The sequence below is a fragment of the Chiloscyllium plagiosum genome, unplaced genomic scaffold (genome assembly GCF_037043375.1).
Source record: "Chiloscyllium plagiosum isolate Xiang-an unplaced genomic scaffold, Cpla_swu_hap1 HiC_scaffold_48, whole genome shotgun sequence".
Lineage (NCBI taxonomy): Eukaryota > Metazoa > Chordata > Chondrichthyes > Orectolobiformes > Hemiscylliidae > Chiloscyllium > Chiloscyllium plagiosum.
In genome coordinates, this window is record NW_028270186.1 from 7,552,305 (window position 1) to 7,573,002 (window position 20,698).

General features: G+C 43.4%; 1 protein-coding gene across 2 annotated transcripts in view; it reads left to right on the forward strand.

The window, feature by feature from the left end:
* The window catches only part of LOC122543063 (netrin receptor UNC5D-like), a 455,690-nt gene that overhangs the window by 326,699 nt on the left and 108,293 nt on the right, over window positions 1–20,698 (forward strand). For both annotated transcript variants that reach the window (XM_043681271.2, XM_043681272.2), the window contains exon 5: window positions 15,827–16,007. In XM_043681271.2, coding sequence (XP_043537206.1) covers window positions 15,827–16,007 — 181 coding nt within the window. The remainder of the gene's footprint in view (window positions 1–15,826; window positions 16,008–20,698) is intronic.

Below are 20,698 nucleotides of genomic sequence, written 5' to 3' on the forward strand. Positions count from 1 at the left end.
CTAATCAGAGAGTGCATCACAGCTACAGAAATGAAGATTGTTGAGGAAGGCTTGTCTTCTGAGTCAGTATGGGTGGAAGTTAGGAATAGCAAAGGAGCAGCCACCTCTTCGGGGGTTTTCTACAGACCCCTTAATAGCAGTAGAAAGATTGAAGAACTCATAAGCCGGCAGATTTTGGAAAAATGCAGATGTAGCAGGGTTGTTGTTATGGATGATTTCAACTTTCCCAATATCGACTGGAACCTCCTTCGTGCAGATGGTTTGGATGGAAATGTTTTTGTCAGGTGTGTTCAGGAGGGTTTCCTTACTCAGTATGTAGACAGGCCATCAAGGGGTGGGGCTCGGCAATGAGCCAGGACAAGTGTCAGATCTCACGGTGGGAGAACACTTTGGTGACAGTGATCACACCTGCCTCACATTTACCATAGCCTTGGAGAGGGAAAGGGACAATTACCGTGCAAAGGTATTTAATTGGGGAAAAGGAAATTATGACGCTATCAGACAGGAGTTGGGAAGTACAGACTGGGAGCAATTGTTCCACAGAAAGGGCACAGCAGACATGTGGAGACTATTTAAGGTGTAGTTGTTGCAAGTGATGCACAAATTTGTTCCACTGAGACATGGAAGAAGGGGTAAGATTAAGGAACCTTGGATGACAAGAACGGAGGAGTTTCTCATCAAAAAGAAGAAGGCAGCTTACGTAAGGTGGAGGAACCGAGGATCTACCACAGCTTTAGAGGATTACAGGCTTGCTAGAAAGGAGCTCAGAAATAGACTGAGGAGATCCAGGAGGGGCACGAAAAAGGCTTGCCAAGAAGGATTCGGGAGAACCCAAAGGCATTTTACTCGTACATGAGGAATAAGAGAATGATCAGTGAGAAGCTAGGGGCGATCAGGGATGGAGGAGGGAACTTGTGCGTGGAGTCTGAGCAGATAGGGGAAGCCCTAAATGAGTTTTTGCTTCACTTTTCACTTAGGAAAGGAACCTTGTTGTGAATGAGAACTTTGAGGGGCTGGGATACAGGCTTGACCAGATCAAGATTAATGAAGTTGATGTGCTGGAAATTTTGGCAAACAATAAGATTGATAAGTCCCCAGGGCCAGACGAGATGTATCCTAGGCTGCTCCGGGAAATGAGAAAGGAGATTGCTAAGCCACTGGCAAAGTTCTTTGCCTTTTCACTCTCCACGGGAGTCGGAGGTGACAAAACAGGTTGACGAAGGTCGAGCAGTAGATGTGATCTATATGGACTTCAGCAAGGCATTTGATAAGGTTCCCCATGGTAGGCTCATTCATAAAGTCAAGAAGTATTGGATACCGGGAGATTTGGCTATCTGTATTCAGAATTGGTTGGCTGACAGAAGGCAGAGACTGCTTGTAGATGGAAAATATTCTGCCTGGAGGTCAGTGTTGAGTGGTATCCTGCAGGGCTCGGTTGTTGGGCCTCTGTTCTTTGTAGTTTTTATAAATGACTTGGATGAAGAGATTAAGGGAATGGGTTAGTAAAATTGCAGATGACTCAAAGGTTGGAGGTGCCATTGCTAATATCGAGGGCTATTGCTGGCTGCAGCGCGACATAGACAGGATGCAGGGGAGGGAGGAGCTTTTTGTGGCTTTGTTTAGTGGGACATCACGAAGCACACCTGGTTGTGACAGGATTGCACAGCTCACATCTGATTTGTTGGTTGTGGAATCACTTAGCTCAGTCGGTCACTTGCTGTTAATGTTGTTTGCTATGCACTCAAAGTTAATTGGCTGTGAATTGGTATATATATGGGGAGCTCGTAATCAGAGCAGTGTGAGCTTTATGGATATTTTTGACTAAACTAAAGCTCTCACTAAAGGTGTGGACTTGGACTCTGTTGAAAATATTTATCTTCCAGCATATAATGCATCACACCATAATCACGTCATGTGATGACAGTTCAGGACATCCATTGACTATACTCAGCCTGGTCTCTTACCAGCAGAGCCTTTCTACCACTTACTCTCTGCCCTTTGTTCAACAATGATTTACCAGATTGCACCGATTCTTACTGAACATGTTGAACATGCTGCAGGGCTGATGCTTAGTTCAAGTTGAGAAGATGAAGAAAACGTGCTTCAGTGTTAAGTACATGGCTGCAACGTGTGGCTTTATGGGAGATATTCATCCAAATATGACATCTCTTTTACTGCATTCTGTCTTCACGTTGAGAGAGCAGATGGCATGTGGCCAGGATTGTGGCTAGCTCATGTGAATTACTCTAGTAGGCCCTGCCAAGGTGGTGACATGCTTTGTGACTGCAATATGATTACATGTCTCCAGATGACGACAAGCAGTTTGAGCATCAGCCTCCAACTTGGCTTTGTGTCACTTCCAAGAAGAGTGCAGCCAAGAGAAGGGCAATAACAACCATAGTGCGCTCTCTAAATTGAGGGGTGGCCAAGAAACTGCCCTTCAGTGATCTCTGTTTGCAGACTTCCTATTTTCAGCATTCTTCACGTTCACATTCTTCAGATTGGGCAGGTAGAGGGAAAGCCATATGGAGAATTTTATGCTGCCTCCAAGCCCCACATCACCAACTCTCTGGGGCTTTGTTATATTGTGGCCATGAGGGAGAAATGATATATTCCTGGGGTGAGGTGATAGGGTGCACAGGGAGTGATGAAATAGCACAGACCTGGGGGTCTGATTGACCTGTTTCTTGTGCTGTAAATATTATGTACAGTTCAAGTGGTGAGCAATTTTCATTGTTTTCCCCCAAATGTCAATACACAGAGGAACCTTGATTATCCGGCATTCAATTAACCAAATTGGATCATCCAAACAAGATCGCAAAGTTCCAATGCGTGGCTAACTATGTTATCTGGCAACGATTATCCGGCATTCAATTAACTGAACGAAATACTCTCCTCTATGTCCTTTGGATAATCGAGTTTCCTCTGTGCTTTGTTGTGTAAAGTCACGCAAAGTGGGAGATCATTTAACACCGCGCAAATGTGGGCATGATCGATGTTATTATATTTGCCTTAATGTACAGATTGTTTTTTTTTGTACTAATTAAACCCCATGGGAGTAATCTGAGCATGTCTTGCCCATCAAAAAATACTCAAGATTGGGTCAAATACTGACTTTGACACTTGCTCATTTTGACTCTCCAGTGAGGTCAATAGCTAAAAATAGCTCATAGCAATACTAAGCGCTGGGGAAATGTAGCAGTCTGGCAGAGGGAAACAGAGTTAACATTTGGAATTGCAAGAGGACTTAATGGTTCTAAACAAGAAGAGTATTTGTCTCTAAGTGTTAATTCTGTCTGTCTGTGCCTAACCTGCTGCATTTTTCCAGCACTTGGCATTTTAGTTTCATATTTGCAGTATTTGGCTTTTTGTTTACTGATAAAAATAAATTCCTCACTTTAATTTCTCCAGATGGAGTGTTGAGGGAAGAATTTTGCTTCTTCACGGTATCTGTTAGCAATCATCGTGGCCCATAGTAAAAGATTATTCATCTTAAATTAAAAATACTCATTCCTGTCCATGTACTGGTTGTGTGAATATAAACTTGATTGATTGATATCAATGCTTAGACAGAACTCCAGCTTTGCCAAGTGCCCACCATTCTATCTGCTCTTCAGTAAGATTCTGCCAAAGCAGGACGAGAGTACAAATTGATTTATGAAAAGCAGCTTTCATCTGCGTGGCTGCAGTGTATAATGAGAAATGTATTAAATCTAATGAAGGTAAAATGTGCTTACTGGGGTTGCATGACTGCACCGCGATTAAGTGATTCAATATTCCCCCCTGGATTAATTTAGACAATGTGCTGGGTAATATAATGGCCTTTCTACCGAGAACGTGGCTGACAAATACCATTCGATGAAGATTAATGCATTTAATTGTGTTGATGAAATCACAGCATAATCACAGAAGTGCAAGTGAACAAGATAAATGTGTCGATGAGGGTCTTTGATTAATCAGTGTTACTTAGATTCATTGCTCCGGATACTCTTTTTTTACTTTGAGACATCCCTATGCTGGCAACATTCAAAGTATGATGCCAATGCAATTTGATGGTTTGAAGACAGAAAATGTCGTTGTTCACGAATGGTGTCTGTCCTGAGAGGAAGAATGGTGCAGCAGCTGTTGTTGACCACACTCGGTGTGAATGGGCGCGACGATTCACTTTAACAGAGCTCATTTCAAGACTGTCGTGTCAGTCAGCATGTGGCAATTATTTTCTGTAATTGGAACAAATGTACCAATTAGGCAAAGTTATCCCTTGACGCCCAATACAGGGTTATTGAACAAATCCATATACGTCTTTGCATTTCCATTATAGATCTTTTCATTATTAGCCAGGCGCTTGGGTTTACACTGGAATTTCAATTGGGCTGATGTTTCCAACGAACAAGAACGATCAGAATTTCAGAGCATGTTCAGTTTACAATATTGAAATTTTGATTCCAGCCATGCTTTCACCTGTCTGGAAACAGTTCATTCTTTCTAAGCATTATTGTGACAGACCAATTTAAGAACCCCCATTGCTGATTAGAATTAAATCATTGGTTTCCCTGGAGCAAAATAACAGTTTTTGCCCTCTTCTATTTTAAGCGACCAGGACAAAACATGACAGCAGGTGAGAAACCATCAGTGAGAAACAGCATGTTGTTTTCCTTTGTCAGATTTGAAAGAAGTAATAAAAGAGAGCAGAGAAAAATATTTTTCAACCTAGTTTTGGGTAAATTTCCTTTCTGGAAAGGAATGGATTTTCTCATGCCACCTGCCAAAGTTACATTTGGTCATAAAAAGGAATTATTTTGAGACTTGTGTTTGTTTGCAGGAGCAGCAGCAGAAAACAAAATCATCACGATGCACTTGGTTATCACACAGGGACTCTCATGCAAACTCCTGCTAATTTGTTTTCATGAATTGCACAAATTTGGAAGGGGTTAGAAGACTTGACAAAGTGGCTGTGGCGAGATTATTTCCCCTTGTGGGAGAATCTCAGACCAGAGGGCATAATCTCAGAACAAGGGGTCACCCATTTAAGACTGAGGTAATAAGAAATTTCTTCTCTTGGAGGATAGTGCATCTATAGAATTCTATATGTATGTTTGCTCGCTGAACTGGAAGGTTCGTTTTCAGACGTTTCGTCACCGTACTAGGCTCATCTTCAGTGAGCCTCCGGATGAAGCACTGGTGGTGTAGCCCGCTTTCTATTTTTATGTTTGAGTTTCACTGGGATGGTGATGTCATTTCCTGTGATGATGCAGTTTCCTGTGATAATGTCATTTTCTGTTCTTTTTCTCAGGAGGCGGTAAATGGGATCCAAGTCAATGTGTTTGTAGATAGAGTTCCAGTTGGAATGCCATACTTCTAGGAATTCTTGTGCATGCCTTTGTTTGGCTTGTCCTAGGATGGATGTGTTGTCCCAGTTGAAGTGGTGTCCTTACTCATCCGCATGTAAAGATACGAGTGAGAGTGGGTCATGTCTTTTTGTGGCTAGTTGATGTTCAAGTATTCTGGTGGCTAGTTTTCTGTCTGTTTGTCCAATGTAGCATTTGTTACAGTTCTTGCATGATATTTTGTAAATGACATTACTTTTGCTTGTTGTCTGTATCGGGTCTTTCAAGTTTATTAGCTGCTGTTTTAGTTCTGTTGGTGGGTTTATGGCTTTCATGAAGCCAAGCGGTCTGAGTAGTCTGGCAGTCATTTCCAAGATGTCTTTGATGTAGGCTAGAATTTCTGAACGCATTTATCTGCTTGTTTGTTGCTGAGAAATTGGCGGGCTGTGTTCATTGGGTACCCATTCTTTCTGAATACATTGTATAGGTGACTTTCCTCTACTCTGCGTAGTTCCTCCATGCTGCAGTGTGTGTTGGCTCATTGTAATAATGTTCTGATGCAGCTTCGTTTGTGGATGTTAGGACGATTGCTTCTGTAGCTCAATATTTGGTCCGTCTGTCTTGTTTTCCTGTAGATGCTGGTTTGAAGTTCCCCATTGGCTGTTCACTCTACTGCGACATCTAGGAATGGCAATTTGTTGTTTTCCTCCTCTTTAATGAATTTTATGCCAGTAAGGGTATTATTGATAGTCTTGAAGGTTTCCTCTAATGTATTTCGTTTAGTGATGACAAAAGTGTCATCCACGTAGCAGACCCCAAGTTTGGGTTGGATGTTGCCACAGTTGTTTGTTCGAGTCTCTGCATTACTGCCTCTGCTAAGAACCCTGATATCGGAGGTCTATGGGTATTCTGTTGGTTTGTCTGTAGATTTTGTTGTTGAAGGTGAAGTGGGTGATAAGGCATAGGTCCACTAGCTTGACGATACTGTCCTTGATGATGAAATTGGTGGTGTTTGGTTTATGTGTCTTTGGTTCTTCTAATAACGTAGTCATGATTCCTTGGCCAGGTTGATGTTGTCATTACCTTTGTCATTACGTATAATCATGGCTGTTACAGACTTCTAATGAGTAAGGGAATCAATGGTTATGGGGAAAAGGTAGGAAAGTGGAGTTGAGGATTACCAGATCAGCCATGATCTCATTGAATGGAAGAATAGACTCAATGAGCGAAAAGACTCATTTTACTCCTCCATCTTATGGGCTTACAGGAGTTCACAACTTTTCAAATTTGCTGTTTATGGCATATTCTGGGCATCTCAGCACAAAATCAAGAATGCAACAGCCCTCCAAAAGTCAGAGTTCCCAAGTTTGTTATCACTCATCAAGCAGAGGTTACCTGGGCTCGCCGTGGAAAGATGGGGGCAACACAAAAAACTTTAGAACGGGGAGTTATTTGAGGCCGGCTGTCCTGAAAGGATGCCGTAGCTTAATTTGAAGTTGCTTGCCAATATGACATCAATGCATTATAGATCCGTTATGAATATGGGAGATATGAGTTGATGAGAGACAAAGTTGGTTACAGTGGATGTGTGTCGGTCTACATCACCACAATGGTAAGTTGCTACTGGCGCCGACTCCTATCACAACTACTCAGAGCTACATCAGAACACCATTTGTGCCACTTACGGCAAACAGTTCAAGTGCACCATGTGAAACTACTTTGTTCCCAGCGGATTTATTTTCTCATTATCTCCTGCACATGGAAGATAACTGATAGTGTGGAACCCATTTGGAAATGCAAAGACAGCATGTTCGGAAGGCTTAGCTAACTTCCCAGACCTTAGAGGTCGAGTCTCATGGAAATACTTAAGAACATAAAAACTACGAGCTGAAGTAGGCCACCTGGCTCTTTGAGCCTGCTCCACCGTTCAATAAGATCATTCTGTGGCCTCAGCTCCATTTACCCACCCTCTCACCATATCCCTTAATTCTTTTACAGCTCAAAAAATTATCTTAGCTTTAAAAACATTTCCTGAGGAAGCCTCATCCACTTCACTGACAGGAAACTCCAGAGATTCATAACCCTCTGGATGGAGAAGTTCCTTCTCAATTCAGTTCGAAATCTGCTCCCCCTAATTTTGAGGCTAAGCCCTCTTGTCCTAGTTTCACTTGCCAGTGGGCACATCCTCTCTACTTCTATCTTATCTATTCCCTTCATAATTTTATATGTTTCTCATATGTTCTTCTAAATTTCACTGAATGTAATCCCCAGTTTACTCAATCTCTCCTCATAAGCCAACCCACTCAACTCTGGAATCAACCTCGTGCACCTTCTCTGCACCCCCTCTAATGCCACTACATCTTTTCTCAAGTCAGGAGACCAAAACTGAACGCAGAACTCCAGATGTGGCCTCACCAACACCCGATACAGCTGCAACATAGTGTCTCTGCTTTTGAACTCAATCCCTTTAGCAACGAAGGACAAAATTCCATTTGCCTTTTTAATTACCTGTTGCACCTGCAGACCAACCTTCTGTGATTCATGCACAAGGACACCCAGTTCCCTCTGCACAGCAGTGTGCTGTAACTTTTTTACCATTCAAGTAATAGTCCTTTTTACTGCTGTTTCTATCAAAATGGATAACTTCACATTTATTCATATTGTACTCCATCTGCCAGACCTTTGCCCACTCACTTAAACTATCAATGTCCATTTGCAAAGTTCCACAGTCCTCTGCACACTTTGCTCTACCACTCATTTCAGTGTCATCTGCAAACTTTGATACACTACACGTGGTCCACAACTCCAAATTATCTATATAAACTGTGAATAGTTGTGGTTCCAACACTGATCCCTGAGGCCTCACGAGTCACTGATTGCCAACCAGAATACCACTTATTTATTCCCACTCCTTGCTTTCTGTTAGTTAACCAATCCTCTGTCCACACTGATACATTGTCCATAATGCTTTGCATCTTTACCTTATGCAGCAGTCTTCTGTATGGCACCTTGTCGAATGCCTTTTGGAAATCTAAATACACCATCTACTGGGTCACCGTTGTCCATCATGATCATAATGTCTTCATAGAATTCCAAAAGGTTAGTTCAGCATGACCTGCCCTTCCGAAACCCATGTGGCGTCTGCCCAACGGGGCAATTTCTATCTAGATGCCTTGCTATTCCTGATGAAGGGTTTGTGCCTGAAACGCCGATTCTCCTGCTCCTCAGATGCTGCCTGACCTGCTTTGCTTTTCCAGCACTACACTCTCGAGTCTGATCTCCAGCATCTGCAGTCCTCACTTTCTCACTTTGCTATTTCTTCCTTGATGATAATATTTTCCCCACCCCAGAAGTTAAGGTAACTGGTCTATAATTCCTCATGTTTTGTCTACCTCCCTTTTTAAACAGTGGTGTCACACTTGCTGTTTTCCAATCTGCTGGAACTGCCCAGAGTCCAGCGAATTTTGGAAGATTACCATAATTTGCTATTTCTCCCGCTATCTCTTTTAACACCATGAGATGCATTCCATCAGGGCCAGGACACTTGTCTACCCTTAGCTTCATCATATTGCCCAATGCTACCTCTTTCGTGATATTGATTGTTTCTAAGTTCTCACCTACGGTGTTGATGTCTGGTTAATCATGTTACGATTGGTTGATTATTTTTGACTCAACCAGTTCAGAGATCTTGTAATATACCCCAGAACAGGTTGGATTTGAAACTGGGCTCCTGACTTTGAGGTTTTGACATAATCTCTGGGCCATAAGAGCTCCTTTTTTTTGTTTATTTTCCCCCCTCACTACTTCCATGCAGCAATAGTGCTTCTCTTCCAACACCCATGTTAAGGTGCAAGATACAGTGAAAACACCAAGTGAAAATAACTTTATTAACACTCCACCACCAGGAAGGACATCCGTCTGGCCAATGAACCAGTGACAAGCAAAGTCCAGAGCGAGTAATGCTTACATGAAAAAAAGTGAAGGGGAGAATAGGTCCTAATTCAAAATAGAATTGGAGGGGGAAATAAAGCACTCCACTCCCCATGGTGACCACTTCTCCCTCCATCTCCAGGGACACCTGGGCCCGAACATAACATGGAAAAGGTGAAGACAGTCAGCCATAATGATCTCCTCTATGGCTCGCTGCTGGGAACTGTTTATGGCCAACCTAGCCAGGCACAGGAGTAGACCTATGAGGAGATCGTGTGACCTGCCCACCCCCCACCACACTGGGTGCCCAAAGATCAGGAGCATGGGATTGAAGTGCAACCAAAAACATCAAAGAAGATCTTTAAGAAAACTAAAAAGGAAGTGCAGATGCGAATATCCCATGCATACATGGTCCATAGACTCCACAACACCACAGAACAAACAGTTGGGCTGAGCTCCTCTTAAGTTTGATATTGACTTCAAGTTGATATGAAACAGGTTATTCAGTTATATATGAGCAACCACAAATGAAACACTGTACCTGTAAGACTGGGTGGAATGAGAAAGAGTAAGATTGCAGAAGTGAGGATCTCTCTCTGTGAGTGATGAGATAGATGTTGTCATGAAGATGTGCCATATGTAATATTACTTAAAAGACATGGGTGGCACGGTGGCACATTGGTTAGCACTTCGGTCTCACAGCACCAGAGACCCAGGTTCAATTCCCGCCTCAGGCGACTGACTGTGTGGAGTTTGCACATTCTCCCCGTGTCTGCGTGGGTTTCCTCCGGGTGCTCCGGTCTCCTCCTACAACCCAAAAATGTGCAGGTTAGGTGAATTGGCCATGATAAATTGCCCGAAGTGTTAGGTGAAGGGGTAAATGTAGGGGAATGGGTCTGGGCGGGTTGCGCTTCGGCCGGTCGGTGTGGACTTGTTGAGCCGAAGGGTCTGTTTCCACACTAAGTAATCTAAAATCTAATCGAACCTACGTTTCAAAGGATTATGCAAAAAATGATTTATTTCTAGTTTTATGGACAAACATAGCATGATCTCTCTAAAAGAGGTTATTTAAGTTTATTGTGCACATTGGAAACTACTTCTTAACATGGCTTCCCAAAAGTCACCTGACTGGTGATATTCCTACAGTCCAGGCTGGGGCTGTTTTTGAATAATGATTGGCTCAGAGAGGTTATTGTTCTATGTCGTTCACTAGAGGAAAGCCTTCCAGAAACAAGCTGCTCATTTGGTCTCTCCCACTTCTGAAAAGAAAATTCTGTTATTGAGTTTCAGGAGGAAGCCCACTGCTTTTTTTTATGAAAGACTGATCAGTGACTGGGCCACACATGCTAAAATAGCAAACGACCAGACTCCAGACCATCGTACACTTTATCCTTTTGTCTTTAAGAATAAACCCTTGGCAAATTTTGTTTTCCAGAATAACAAACTCTGCACTTTTTAAAATCCTCTTTTCCTGAAGTGCATGTGCGTTTTGGGGATGTGTAAGAGAGATTAGCATTTATGCTTGTATTCTGGTTGAATATGTTAACCCATTGTCCATCTAAATTGAATAAGTGGTTTGATCATAAACCAGTATTTGTGTTTATTCACTCGTGGGACATGGGTGTCGCAGGCTGGCCAGCATTTATTGTCCTTCCTAGTTTCCCTTGAGAAGTTGGTGGTGAGCTGCCTTCTTGAACCACTGCAGTCCACATGCTGGAGGCTGATCCACATGCCTTAGGGGGGGAAATTCAGGACTTAGACCCAGCAATGGTGAAGAAGTGGCAATATATTTCCAAGTCAGGATGGTGAGTGACTTGGAGGGGATCTTGCAGGGGGTGATCTTCCCATTGTCCGCTGCCCTTATCCTTTGTCGATGCAAGTCGACTTGGGTTTGGAAGATCCTGCCTCAGGATCTTTGGTGAATTTCTGCAGTACATTTTGGAGATTGGGGGTACACAGTGCCACTCCTCAGCATCAGTGATGTATTGAGATACAGTGATTAATTGGTCATTTGGGAACTGGAAAATCATTATTATTTGAGGTTGTGACCTATGGAGACTTGGAGCTGAAACAAAAATACCCTGCTCGAGTTTTGGTCAAAAATTTACTTAGATTTCAATCTCTTCAACTGGCTTGAAATCTGTTGATAAGCTTTGATCCTTCAGGGCAAAAAATGAATGAATTTACTTGAGACTGAATAGAACACCTGCCTTCATGTGGAGATGAATAATATTACACAAAAGCTTATAACTTCACAGATATTGGCTCTTGTTGCCCTTCTGGGCTAAAAACAGGCAAAATTACTCATTGTTTCTGGTACATGTCTCATGTCCCATTGATGTCTGAAATAATTCAACATCTACATGATGTTTGATTTTATGGTGACCATGTCAAATAAACATTTGGGCCTCTTGTATGTTTTCATGAGGGACTGAATATCTATCATAAACCAAATTGGGGCACAGTGCCACTCCCTAATTTCCTGTTACAAAAGCAAATTGGCCTTGCTGCCCGATCATCTCATCCATGGCACTCCTAAAAGTCACTTCCACCTTGTAATTCTACCCCCCCCCCCAATCACCTGTCTCGCCAAGTCCCATTTGCAGTGGATACTGTCTGTGCACCTTTATTTCCGGTCATCAGCGATCTCTACATTGGGAGACATCTCTGAAAACTTTGCAGAGCAATCAGTTGTGCGTCTTCATGGAGCTGGGGCAGAGAATTGAATGCGTCGGCCAGAGTTTCCTCGATACTAGGAAATGCATGAGCAACAAACAATTGTCTTATCGCGGTCAGGACATGACCAATACACATTGTAGAGACTGAAGAGATTGTTTCAGAACGGTTCCATCTGGCATTACTTTCACCTTTACACAAATATATGAGCTAAAATATTGGTACAATGAACAGCCAGGGATATGAAGCATTCCATGTTGGAATAATCACAAGAGTGTAGCTTTTGTGTGGCAATTAAGACTGGCATGCAATTCCGTATGAAAATTTCTGAAGTCAGATAATTAAGACTGATTGCTATCTGTGAAAGCTGTATTGCAAAATCATTAAGTGTAACGTCTTACTTATCGAGTACCAGACAAAAGACAGACACTGTTGCCATGGTGACTGCTGTGACATTTTTTTGCAAACAGGAGATAATTTTGAAGAACTATCAGTTTGTACATGCGCGAAGAAAGAATCACAAGAAGAGCTGTGTTGGCCATTCATCATTGATGCGTGCTTACATGAAAAACATCCATCCAATATTCTAAGTCGCTGAATAATATCAACATTGATGTAATCTATTGAGTCAGTGAAAATACCCCAGGGTATCACAGTTTTCATTATAAATGTGGTGAAAAATGAATAACATAATTTGTGTTACAGCTGGGATTTATCACTCACTTACGGGCATAAAGTATTTCGTTTCTTGATGTGTCATTCAGTGAATGGAGGGGTACTCACCTGTGTAAAATACTAACTTCCCCTGCAGCCTATCCACCAAGTGACTGTCTGTGCTGCAAAATCGTCACAGAAATCTTGCCAGAGAGGGTATGAGCACCTGCCGGTCAGTTTTGGCAGTGCATTTGCGACAGGATATGTTGCAAGGATTGAGTTGCAAGTCCTGGAGAAAGACCTGCACGTCGAGGGTTTGCCCCAAATGCTGGTGTTTTTGTGCAGAGTTTCTGGGTGGGTGTGCGGATTCTGGAGTTGCGGACATGTGCCTCAATTTATGATGAAACACTCTCGTTACATCCTCCGCTTCTCTCCTGAACAAGCTGGCCATCTGTGACTGGTGAGGTTCATGGAAGTGGCAATTAAAAAAGTTGCTCAGCAGCAATATTTGGGGATCTCTGAACAGGAGTACAAAGGGATCAGAGTGATCAAGTCAGACTTATGTGAAGGAAATACAGGTGACTGTTAGAAGTGCTGGTTTTTGGTTATTTTGCAAAGAAAACAACTGAACTGCATGGATTCTGTTTCTGGGACAAGGTGCATTTGGCATTCTCTGTTGTGTTACAACTCAAACCAAGTTCTAAGATTTATTCGGCAGCTAGGTGTTGCAGTCAGGGCTTGGAAAAGGTTCTTGAGATTGTATTGCTCACAAGAAGCAAAGTGCCACCAAGTGTTTAGGACATCTCAGAGTGGAACTTGGTTGTACTTACTTGATTTAACTGAGCAAAATTAGAGCTGTGAGAAAAATAACAGAAATATTAAAGAAAAACAGATATTGCTGGAGAAACGTTACAGGTCCAGCAGCATCTGTGGAGATTTAAGAGCTAATGTTTTGAGTACAGTGAAACTTGTTCAGAACTTATAGTTGCTGAGTAAAGCTGAAGCCAAAAGGTGTTATTGCGGGGAGAAAAGGAATGAAGGACAGTAAGGCAGAAACAATAGCGGGGCAGACAAAGGGACAGATGATAATACCACCAGGGAGAAAGAAAAGCTGACAATGGGGACCACAGGTAGGTGCAAATGGATTGTCTGTGCTGAGAGCAGCCTCGTGTCATGTCAAGTGTGAGGACGGGGAAAGGACATGGAAGAAGGTGCTCCGGCCCTGAAATTATTGGACCAGATATTGAGTCCTGAAGGCTGCACGGTCCCCAGTTGGAAAATGAGATGCTGTTTTTCCAGCTTGTGCTGAACCTCACTGGAACACTGCAGCGGCTCCAAAAGAGAAATGTTGGCCAAGGAACATGGTGGTGTGTAGAAGTGGCTGTCAACTGAAACTCAAGGTCATTTTTGCGGACCGTATGTAGGTGTTCCGCAAAGTGGTCACCCAATCTGTCATTTGTCTCCCCAGTGTGGAGTAGGTCAGATTGTGGACTATTTTGCATGGGGAAGTGAAAAACTGTACCAGTAAATAAATACTGGATTGCAGTGGAACATAGGAAAAGGAAACTGTTGGGACCAGAACAGTTTTGTTGCAGTCCTTGATAGTCTGGCTATTCAGAAAGAGTTTCAAGGCCAGATCAGCAACATGAAGAATTGTAACCTCATCTGAAGTTTAATTAAATTCAATTAATTGATGGAGGGGGCTACTGCTGAAAAATTGAGAAATCACATTTGATCGCATTTGATACTTTCATGCATACACTGGGATGTTTGATCACAATATGTTTCCTGTGTTTGCAAAGTGTTGATTCTGTGTTAAAAATAAGTTAAGCATGGATTGTAGATTGTAGATCTGACTTGTATCATATACAGTCATATCTGTCCGTGTGGACCAAGCTAAGCTAGTTGCACTTGGCTGCATTTGGCCCATATCCTTCGAAACCTTTCATATTCATGTACCTGTCGAGATGTCTTTTAAATGTTGTAACTAAACCTGCATCTGCCACTTCCTTTGGCAGTTCATTCCACATATGAACCAACCACCCTCTGTGTGATACTATTGTCACGCAGGTCTCTTTTAAACCTTTCTCTTCTCACCTTAAAAATATGCCTCCCTAGTTTTGAACTCCTCCAAACTAGGGAAAAGACCTTAAATATTCAACTTATCTACAGGTGACATGATTTTATAAACCTCTATAAGATCACCCCTCAACTTCCTACACCCCAGTGAGAAAAGTCCCAGCCTATTCAGCCTCTCCTTATAACTCAAACCTTCCAGTCCTGTCAACATCTGGTAATTCTTTACTGAATTGTCTCCAATTTAATAATATGCTTCCAATAGTAGAGTGACCAGAACTGTATATGATACTCCAAAAGTGGCCTCACCAACATCCTGTACAACCTCAACATGACGTCCCAACTCCAACACTCAATGGTCTTAGCAATGAAAGCAAACATGCCAAATGCTATCTTAACCACTTTACCTCCCTGTGATGCAACTTTCAAAGAACTATGTACCTGAACCGCAAGGTCTCTCTGCTCGACAGCACTACCCCAGGGCTCTTCCATTAATTGTATAAGTTCTGTGCTTCTTCGTTTTACCAAAATGCAAAACCTCACATTTATCCAAATTAAACTGTATCTGCCACACCTCAGCCTATTGGCTCAATTGATCAAGATCCTTTTGTAATCTTAAATAATCTTCTTCACTGTTAACTGTACCATCAGTTTTGGTGTCTGTGGAACCTTTTGGCTTTATTCTCTTAGTTCGCCCACTGGTTATCAGCTGTTTGTCTCCTTTAAAAATAAAGATTATTTGATTCTCAGCAGAGCATGAGGCGGTTTGGTGCTCTCACTGTAAAGTTTAGTCTGGGCACTGTAAAATGTTTCGTTAACACCTCGGGAGTGAGGGCATCATCATCTCTCTGGATAAAGGAACAGTCCTCGGAGAGATGAAGAGAAAGTTTTTTCGCTTGGCCCTTTTGCTCTTCAGAACACTCAAGCCCAGAGAAATAATTTGTTGTGAAGATCGTTCAAAGCAGAGCTTGGATCAGCTCTGGGGCACTGAAGAATTTGAGTGATATGGTTATTCGGTAGGAAAGTGGAATAGACTTTGAAGTTTATTGACTGGTGTGGTTGACTCCAGGGGCTCTGGATGATCTAATCTTGAATTATTACATTCTCAAGCAATGTTTCTTTGAAAACTTGCATCTCAACAGTTTCTTTGTCTTGCTTTTCAGGTTGAATGGCTGAAGAATGAGGAGCCGATTGATCCAAAGCGTGATCCGAACATTTACAGCACCGCAGAGCATGATCTCATCATTGAGCAAGCGCATCTCTCTGACTCAGGCAACTACACCTGTGTCGCTACAAATGTGGTTGCCAAACGACGCAGCACAGCTGCCACGCTGACCGTGTTTGGTAAGAAGTGAGACCCTGTGGCAATACAGAGGAACCTCAATTATCCGAACGAGATGGCCAGGCACTATTTCATTCGGATAATTGATTATTTAGTTAATTGATTTACTCTGGGGCTCGGAGTTTTCCGTGAAGTCTGTTCCCATTCAGGATTCTAGGCAGCAGCACAATGCACGCCACCCCTCCCCTCAACCCCATCTGCCCCCAGCCAGCCCCCAACCCCCTCTGACCCCCCTGCCTGCCCCCAACCCTGTCCGCTCCCAATCCAGTCCGCCCTCACTCTGCCCCCCTCAGTGACCCCCCCCCGCCCCCAACTCCATCTGCCCCCATCCGCCCACCCCTAACCCCACACCGCCGTTCATCCCCACCCACCGTCCGACCCCCATCCACGGCTCCGCACCCCCCGGGGCAGTCGGTCTGGACACCAACAGTAAGACTGCTGCCTCCTTTGTGGGGTGAGTCTCCAAATAGCGCACACACACAGCCACATGGCCACGTTTTTACTGCAACCTTTTGACAGGTTCCACCTTTGCCCTGTACAGGACAATGTTAGAGAGATTATCTGGGGAATGGGGGTTTAGGGTTCACCCCTGTGTCGAACTCCAGGGGAAGTGTAGAGTGAGAGAGACAGAGGGCAGGAGGTCAGTCATTTGGAGACGGTGCCTGGACTGTCCAGGACTGTTCTCGGTAGTATTTCAGTGAGCCAAGTTTGTTTTTAATCAATGTATCTGTAAACAAAGACACAGTCAGGGTTGAAACAGCTCTTTGATGTAATGTTTCTATTGGGACCTTGGGATCCCCGACTGTTCAGCAGAGTCTCCGACGGAAACAAAAGAACTGAGTAGAAGTTTGAAGCTTTGTTTATCAGGAAATTGGGTGATGTGGTAGGCGAGCGTCTCTTTCCCCTTTATGAAGCAGAACAGGGAAGTTTACAGCCACCTGTGAGGGCCAGCAGAGCCCCATTAACATTTTTGACGGTTTTGACATGGGGAGAATTACGTTGACGCAGGAGGCGTCTTTGGAGCTGTCTATGTACGCTGGAGAGCTCTGGATACTCTGTCATTGAGTTTATTTGCAACAGAGACTGATACATTTCTGAGTACTGAAGAAATTGGAATAGAGGTATTGTGCAGGATCGTGGCATTGATGACAGTGGACAGCCGGTTTCAAAGAGTTTACTCCTTTTCCACATATCAAAGACAACAGACCAGATTATATGGGGACCTGTGTTCTTTGTATCTGTACCACACCTAACAACACCACCTCCCCACCCCACCCCCTTCAAAACTATCGGGTCAGTGGGGACCACATCCATGATAAAAGCGGGCTGGCCAGGGTCATGTTACACTGGAAACAGCAGTCCAGGTGACACTTTTGCCCTCATCCGGCAAAGACATCCCGGCAGATCTGAGAGATAGTCAGAGTTTGGAGGGATCTGTTGAGACTACAGCCACACCTCAAAGGAGTTTAGACTCTAGAGGCCAGACTGTAACCCCGTGCAGAGTTGAAATTGGCTGGTCCTGGCTTCAGAGCCAAGGCCGGTCAAGGGAGGAGAGCTAAAGGCAGGATATGACCTTGTAAAGGTAGTTCCCATGGGCATAGGGCTCCAACCAACCTTTCCTGATACTAACTGGCTATCTGTTTAATTCAGGCCTCCCTTTATTATGGCTTAGATAGACCATAAGAAATAGGAGCAGAAATTAGGCCATTCAGTGTGCTCGAAATGTTGAGTCTCCTCCTCCTTGGATGCTGCCTGACCAGCTGTGCTTTTCCAACACCACACCTTTTGACTCATTCAGCCCATCGAGTCTGCTCTGCCATTCAATTATGGCTGATAAGTTTCTCTAAGACCAAAAGACGTCGAGGCAGGGGAGGATGAGACCCTGTAATGACTATAAGTTTGTCATATAATTGACTATGCGCAAGGGCAGGAGGGATGCCCAAGACCTTCACTGCCCCGCCCACCTTCTCTTCGCAGTCCCCACCCTCCCTGCACCTCCTGCCCCACAAAATGAGGTTGGCTACATTTTGCAAGCTTTTGTTTTTATTAATTCTTGGGATGTGGGTGTCGCTGGCTGGGCTAGTATTTATTAGAGACAAAAAAACTGCAGATGCTGGAATCCAAAATACAGTTGACAAATAGGAGGCTGCAACAGCACAGCAGGCAGTCCTGAAGAAGGGCTAAGACCAAAACGTTGACTTCTCCACCTCCTGATGCTGCCAGATTTGCTGTGCTCTTCCAACCTCCTGTTTGTCTACTTTGGGTCAGCATTTATTGTCCAACCCTGGTTGCCCTTGAGAAGGTGGTGGTGAGCTGCCTTCTTGAACCACTGCACTGCAGATGCTATATGTTGACCCACAAAGCTGTTAGAGACGGAATTCCAGGATTTTGATCCAGTGACAATGATGGAACAGTGATATATTTTCAGATCAGGATGGTGCGTTGACTAAAAAGTGTTGTGATGTTCTCAGGTACTTGGTTTTCAAGCTGGAAGTGGTCGTCATATTGAAAGATGCTGCCTAAGGATCTTTGGTGAATTTCTGCAGTGCATCTTGCAGGCAGCACACACTGCTGCCACTGAGTGTTGGTATGGGAGAGAGTGGATGTTTGTAGATGTGGTGCCAGTCAAGCAGGCAGCTTTGGCCTGGATGAATTTGAACATCTTGAGTGTTGTTGGAGCTGTACGCATCCAGGCAAGTGGGGAGTATTCCACCACACTCCTGATTATGCCTCCAGAGCTGGTGATGGAGGCAGCTACGACATGGACTTTTAAGGGATTTTTAGATAAGCATGTGAATATTCAAGGAATGGAGATATATGGACCAAAGGCAAGCAGAAGGCAATGATCTTTGCGTCCTCACAGTCCTCTGGAGTCGTGCCAGATAATTGCAGGGTGGCAAATGTTATTCCCTTGTTCAAGAAAGGGAAATGGGAAAACCCTGGGAAGGATGTAGGACCATTCGGCGCAGCCACTTTGGCGCAAGCGATTCAGCGCAGCCGGTTTGGCGCAGACCCATTTAGGCGCGGAACTGTTTCGGCTCAGCTCATATTTATTCCTTTTCAGGCTTAGTTACAAGCATTAATGAAAGCAATAAAAAGAAAAATAATGTTTATCCTCTTCAGTAAAAATGTTAAAAAGAAAATAAAAATGAAAGAAATAAGGTAAATACGAAAAATCTGAAATATGACATTTATTCAAAATTATGGGCAATCCCTCGTAAATACTCAGTCATTTCTCTCACTAAATCTTCTTACAAGTGTTTGTATTCTAGCATCTGCTTCCCTGAATTTCTTCAATTTCAATGGAATATCATTTTAATGGGTTATATTTTATTTTAATAATAACTACAAAGCACTGAATAACTACAAACTACTGAATAACTACAAAACAGTTCTGCGCCTAAATGGGTCGCGCCAAACCGGCCGCGCCAAATTGCTCGCACCTAAATGGGTCTGCACCAAAACGGGCTGCGCCAAACCGGCCGCGCTGAATCGCTCGCACCAAAGTGGCTGCGCTGAATAGTCCCACTCCGCCCTGGGAATTGCAGACCAGTCAGTCTTACGTCAGTAGTGGGCAAATTATTGGAGAGGATTCTGAGAGACAAGATTTGTGACTACTTGGAAAACCATAGTTTGATGAGAGATAGTCAGTATGGTTTTGTGAGGGACCAGTCATACCTCACAAACCTTATTGAATTCTTTGAGGATGTAACAAAACACATTGATGAAGGTAGAGCAATGGTGGATGTGGTCTACATGGAATTTAGCAAGGTGTTTGATAAGGTAGGCTCATTCAGAAAGTAAGGAACCTTGGGAAATTTGGTTGTTTGGATATAGAATTGGCTGGCCCACAGAAGACAGAGGGCGGTGGCAGATGGAAAGTATTCAGCCTGGAGCTCAGTGCCCAGTGGTGTTCGGCAGAGATCTGTTCTGGGATCTCTGCTCTTTGTGAATTTTATAAATGAATTGGATGAGGAAGTGAAAGGATGGGTTAGTAAGTTTGCCGATGACTCTAAGGTTGGTGAAGTTTTGGATAGTGTGGAGGTTTTTGTAGGTTGCAACAGAACATTGACAGGATGCATAGCTGGGTTGAGAAGTGGATGGTGGAGTTTTACCTGGAAAAGTGTGAAGTGATTCATTTTGGAAGGTTGAATTTGGAAGGCAGATTGCATGGTTAAAAGCAGGATTCTTGACAGTGTGGAGCTAAAAAGGGATCTTAGGGTCCATGTCCACAGATCCCTCAAAGTTGCCACCCAGGTCGATCGGGTTGTGAAGAAAGCATATGGTGTGTTGGCTTTCATTAGCAGGGGGATTGAGTTTAAGAGCTATGAGGTTATGCTGCAACTCTATTAAGCCCAGATTAGACTACAATTGGAATATTTTGTTCATTTCTGGTCACCTCATTATAGGAAGGATGTGGAAGCTTTAGTTCAGATGAGATTTACTAGGATGCTGCCTGGACTGGAGGGCATGTCTTATTAAGAAAGGTTGAGAAAGCTAGAGCTTTTCTCATTGGAGCAAGAAAGGATGAGAGGTGATGTGATAGAGGTGTACAAGATGATGAGCACAGATAGTGAACAGCCTGTGACTTTTTCCCTGGACTGAATGGCTATTACGTGGGGGTACAATTTTAAGGTGATTGGAGGAAGGTTTAGGGGAGATGTCAGAGTTAAGTCATTTACACAGCGAGTGG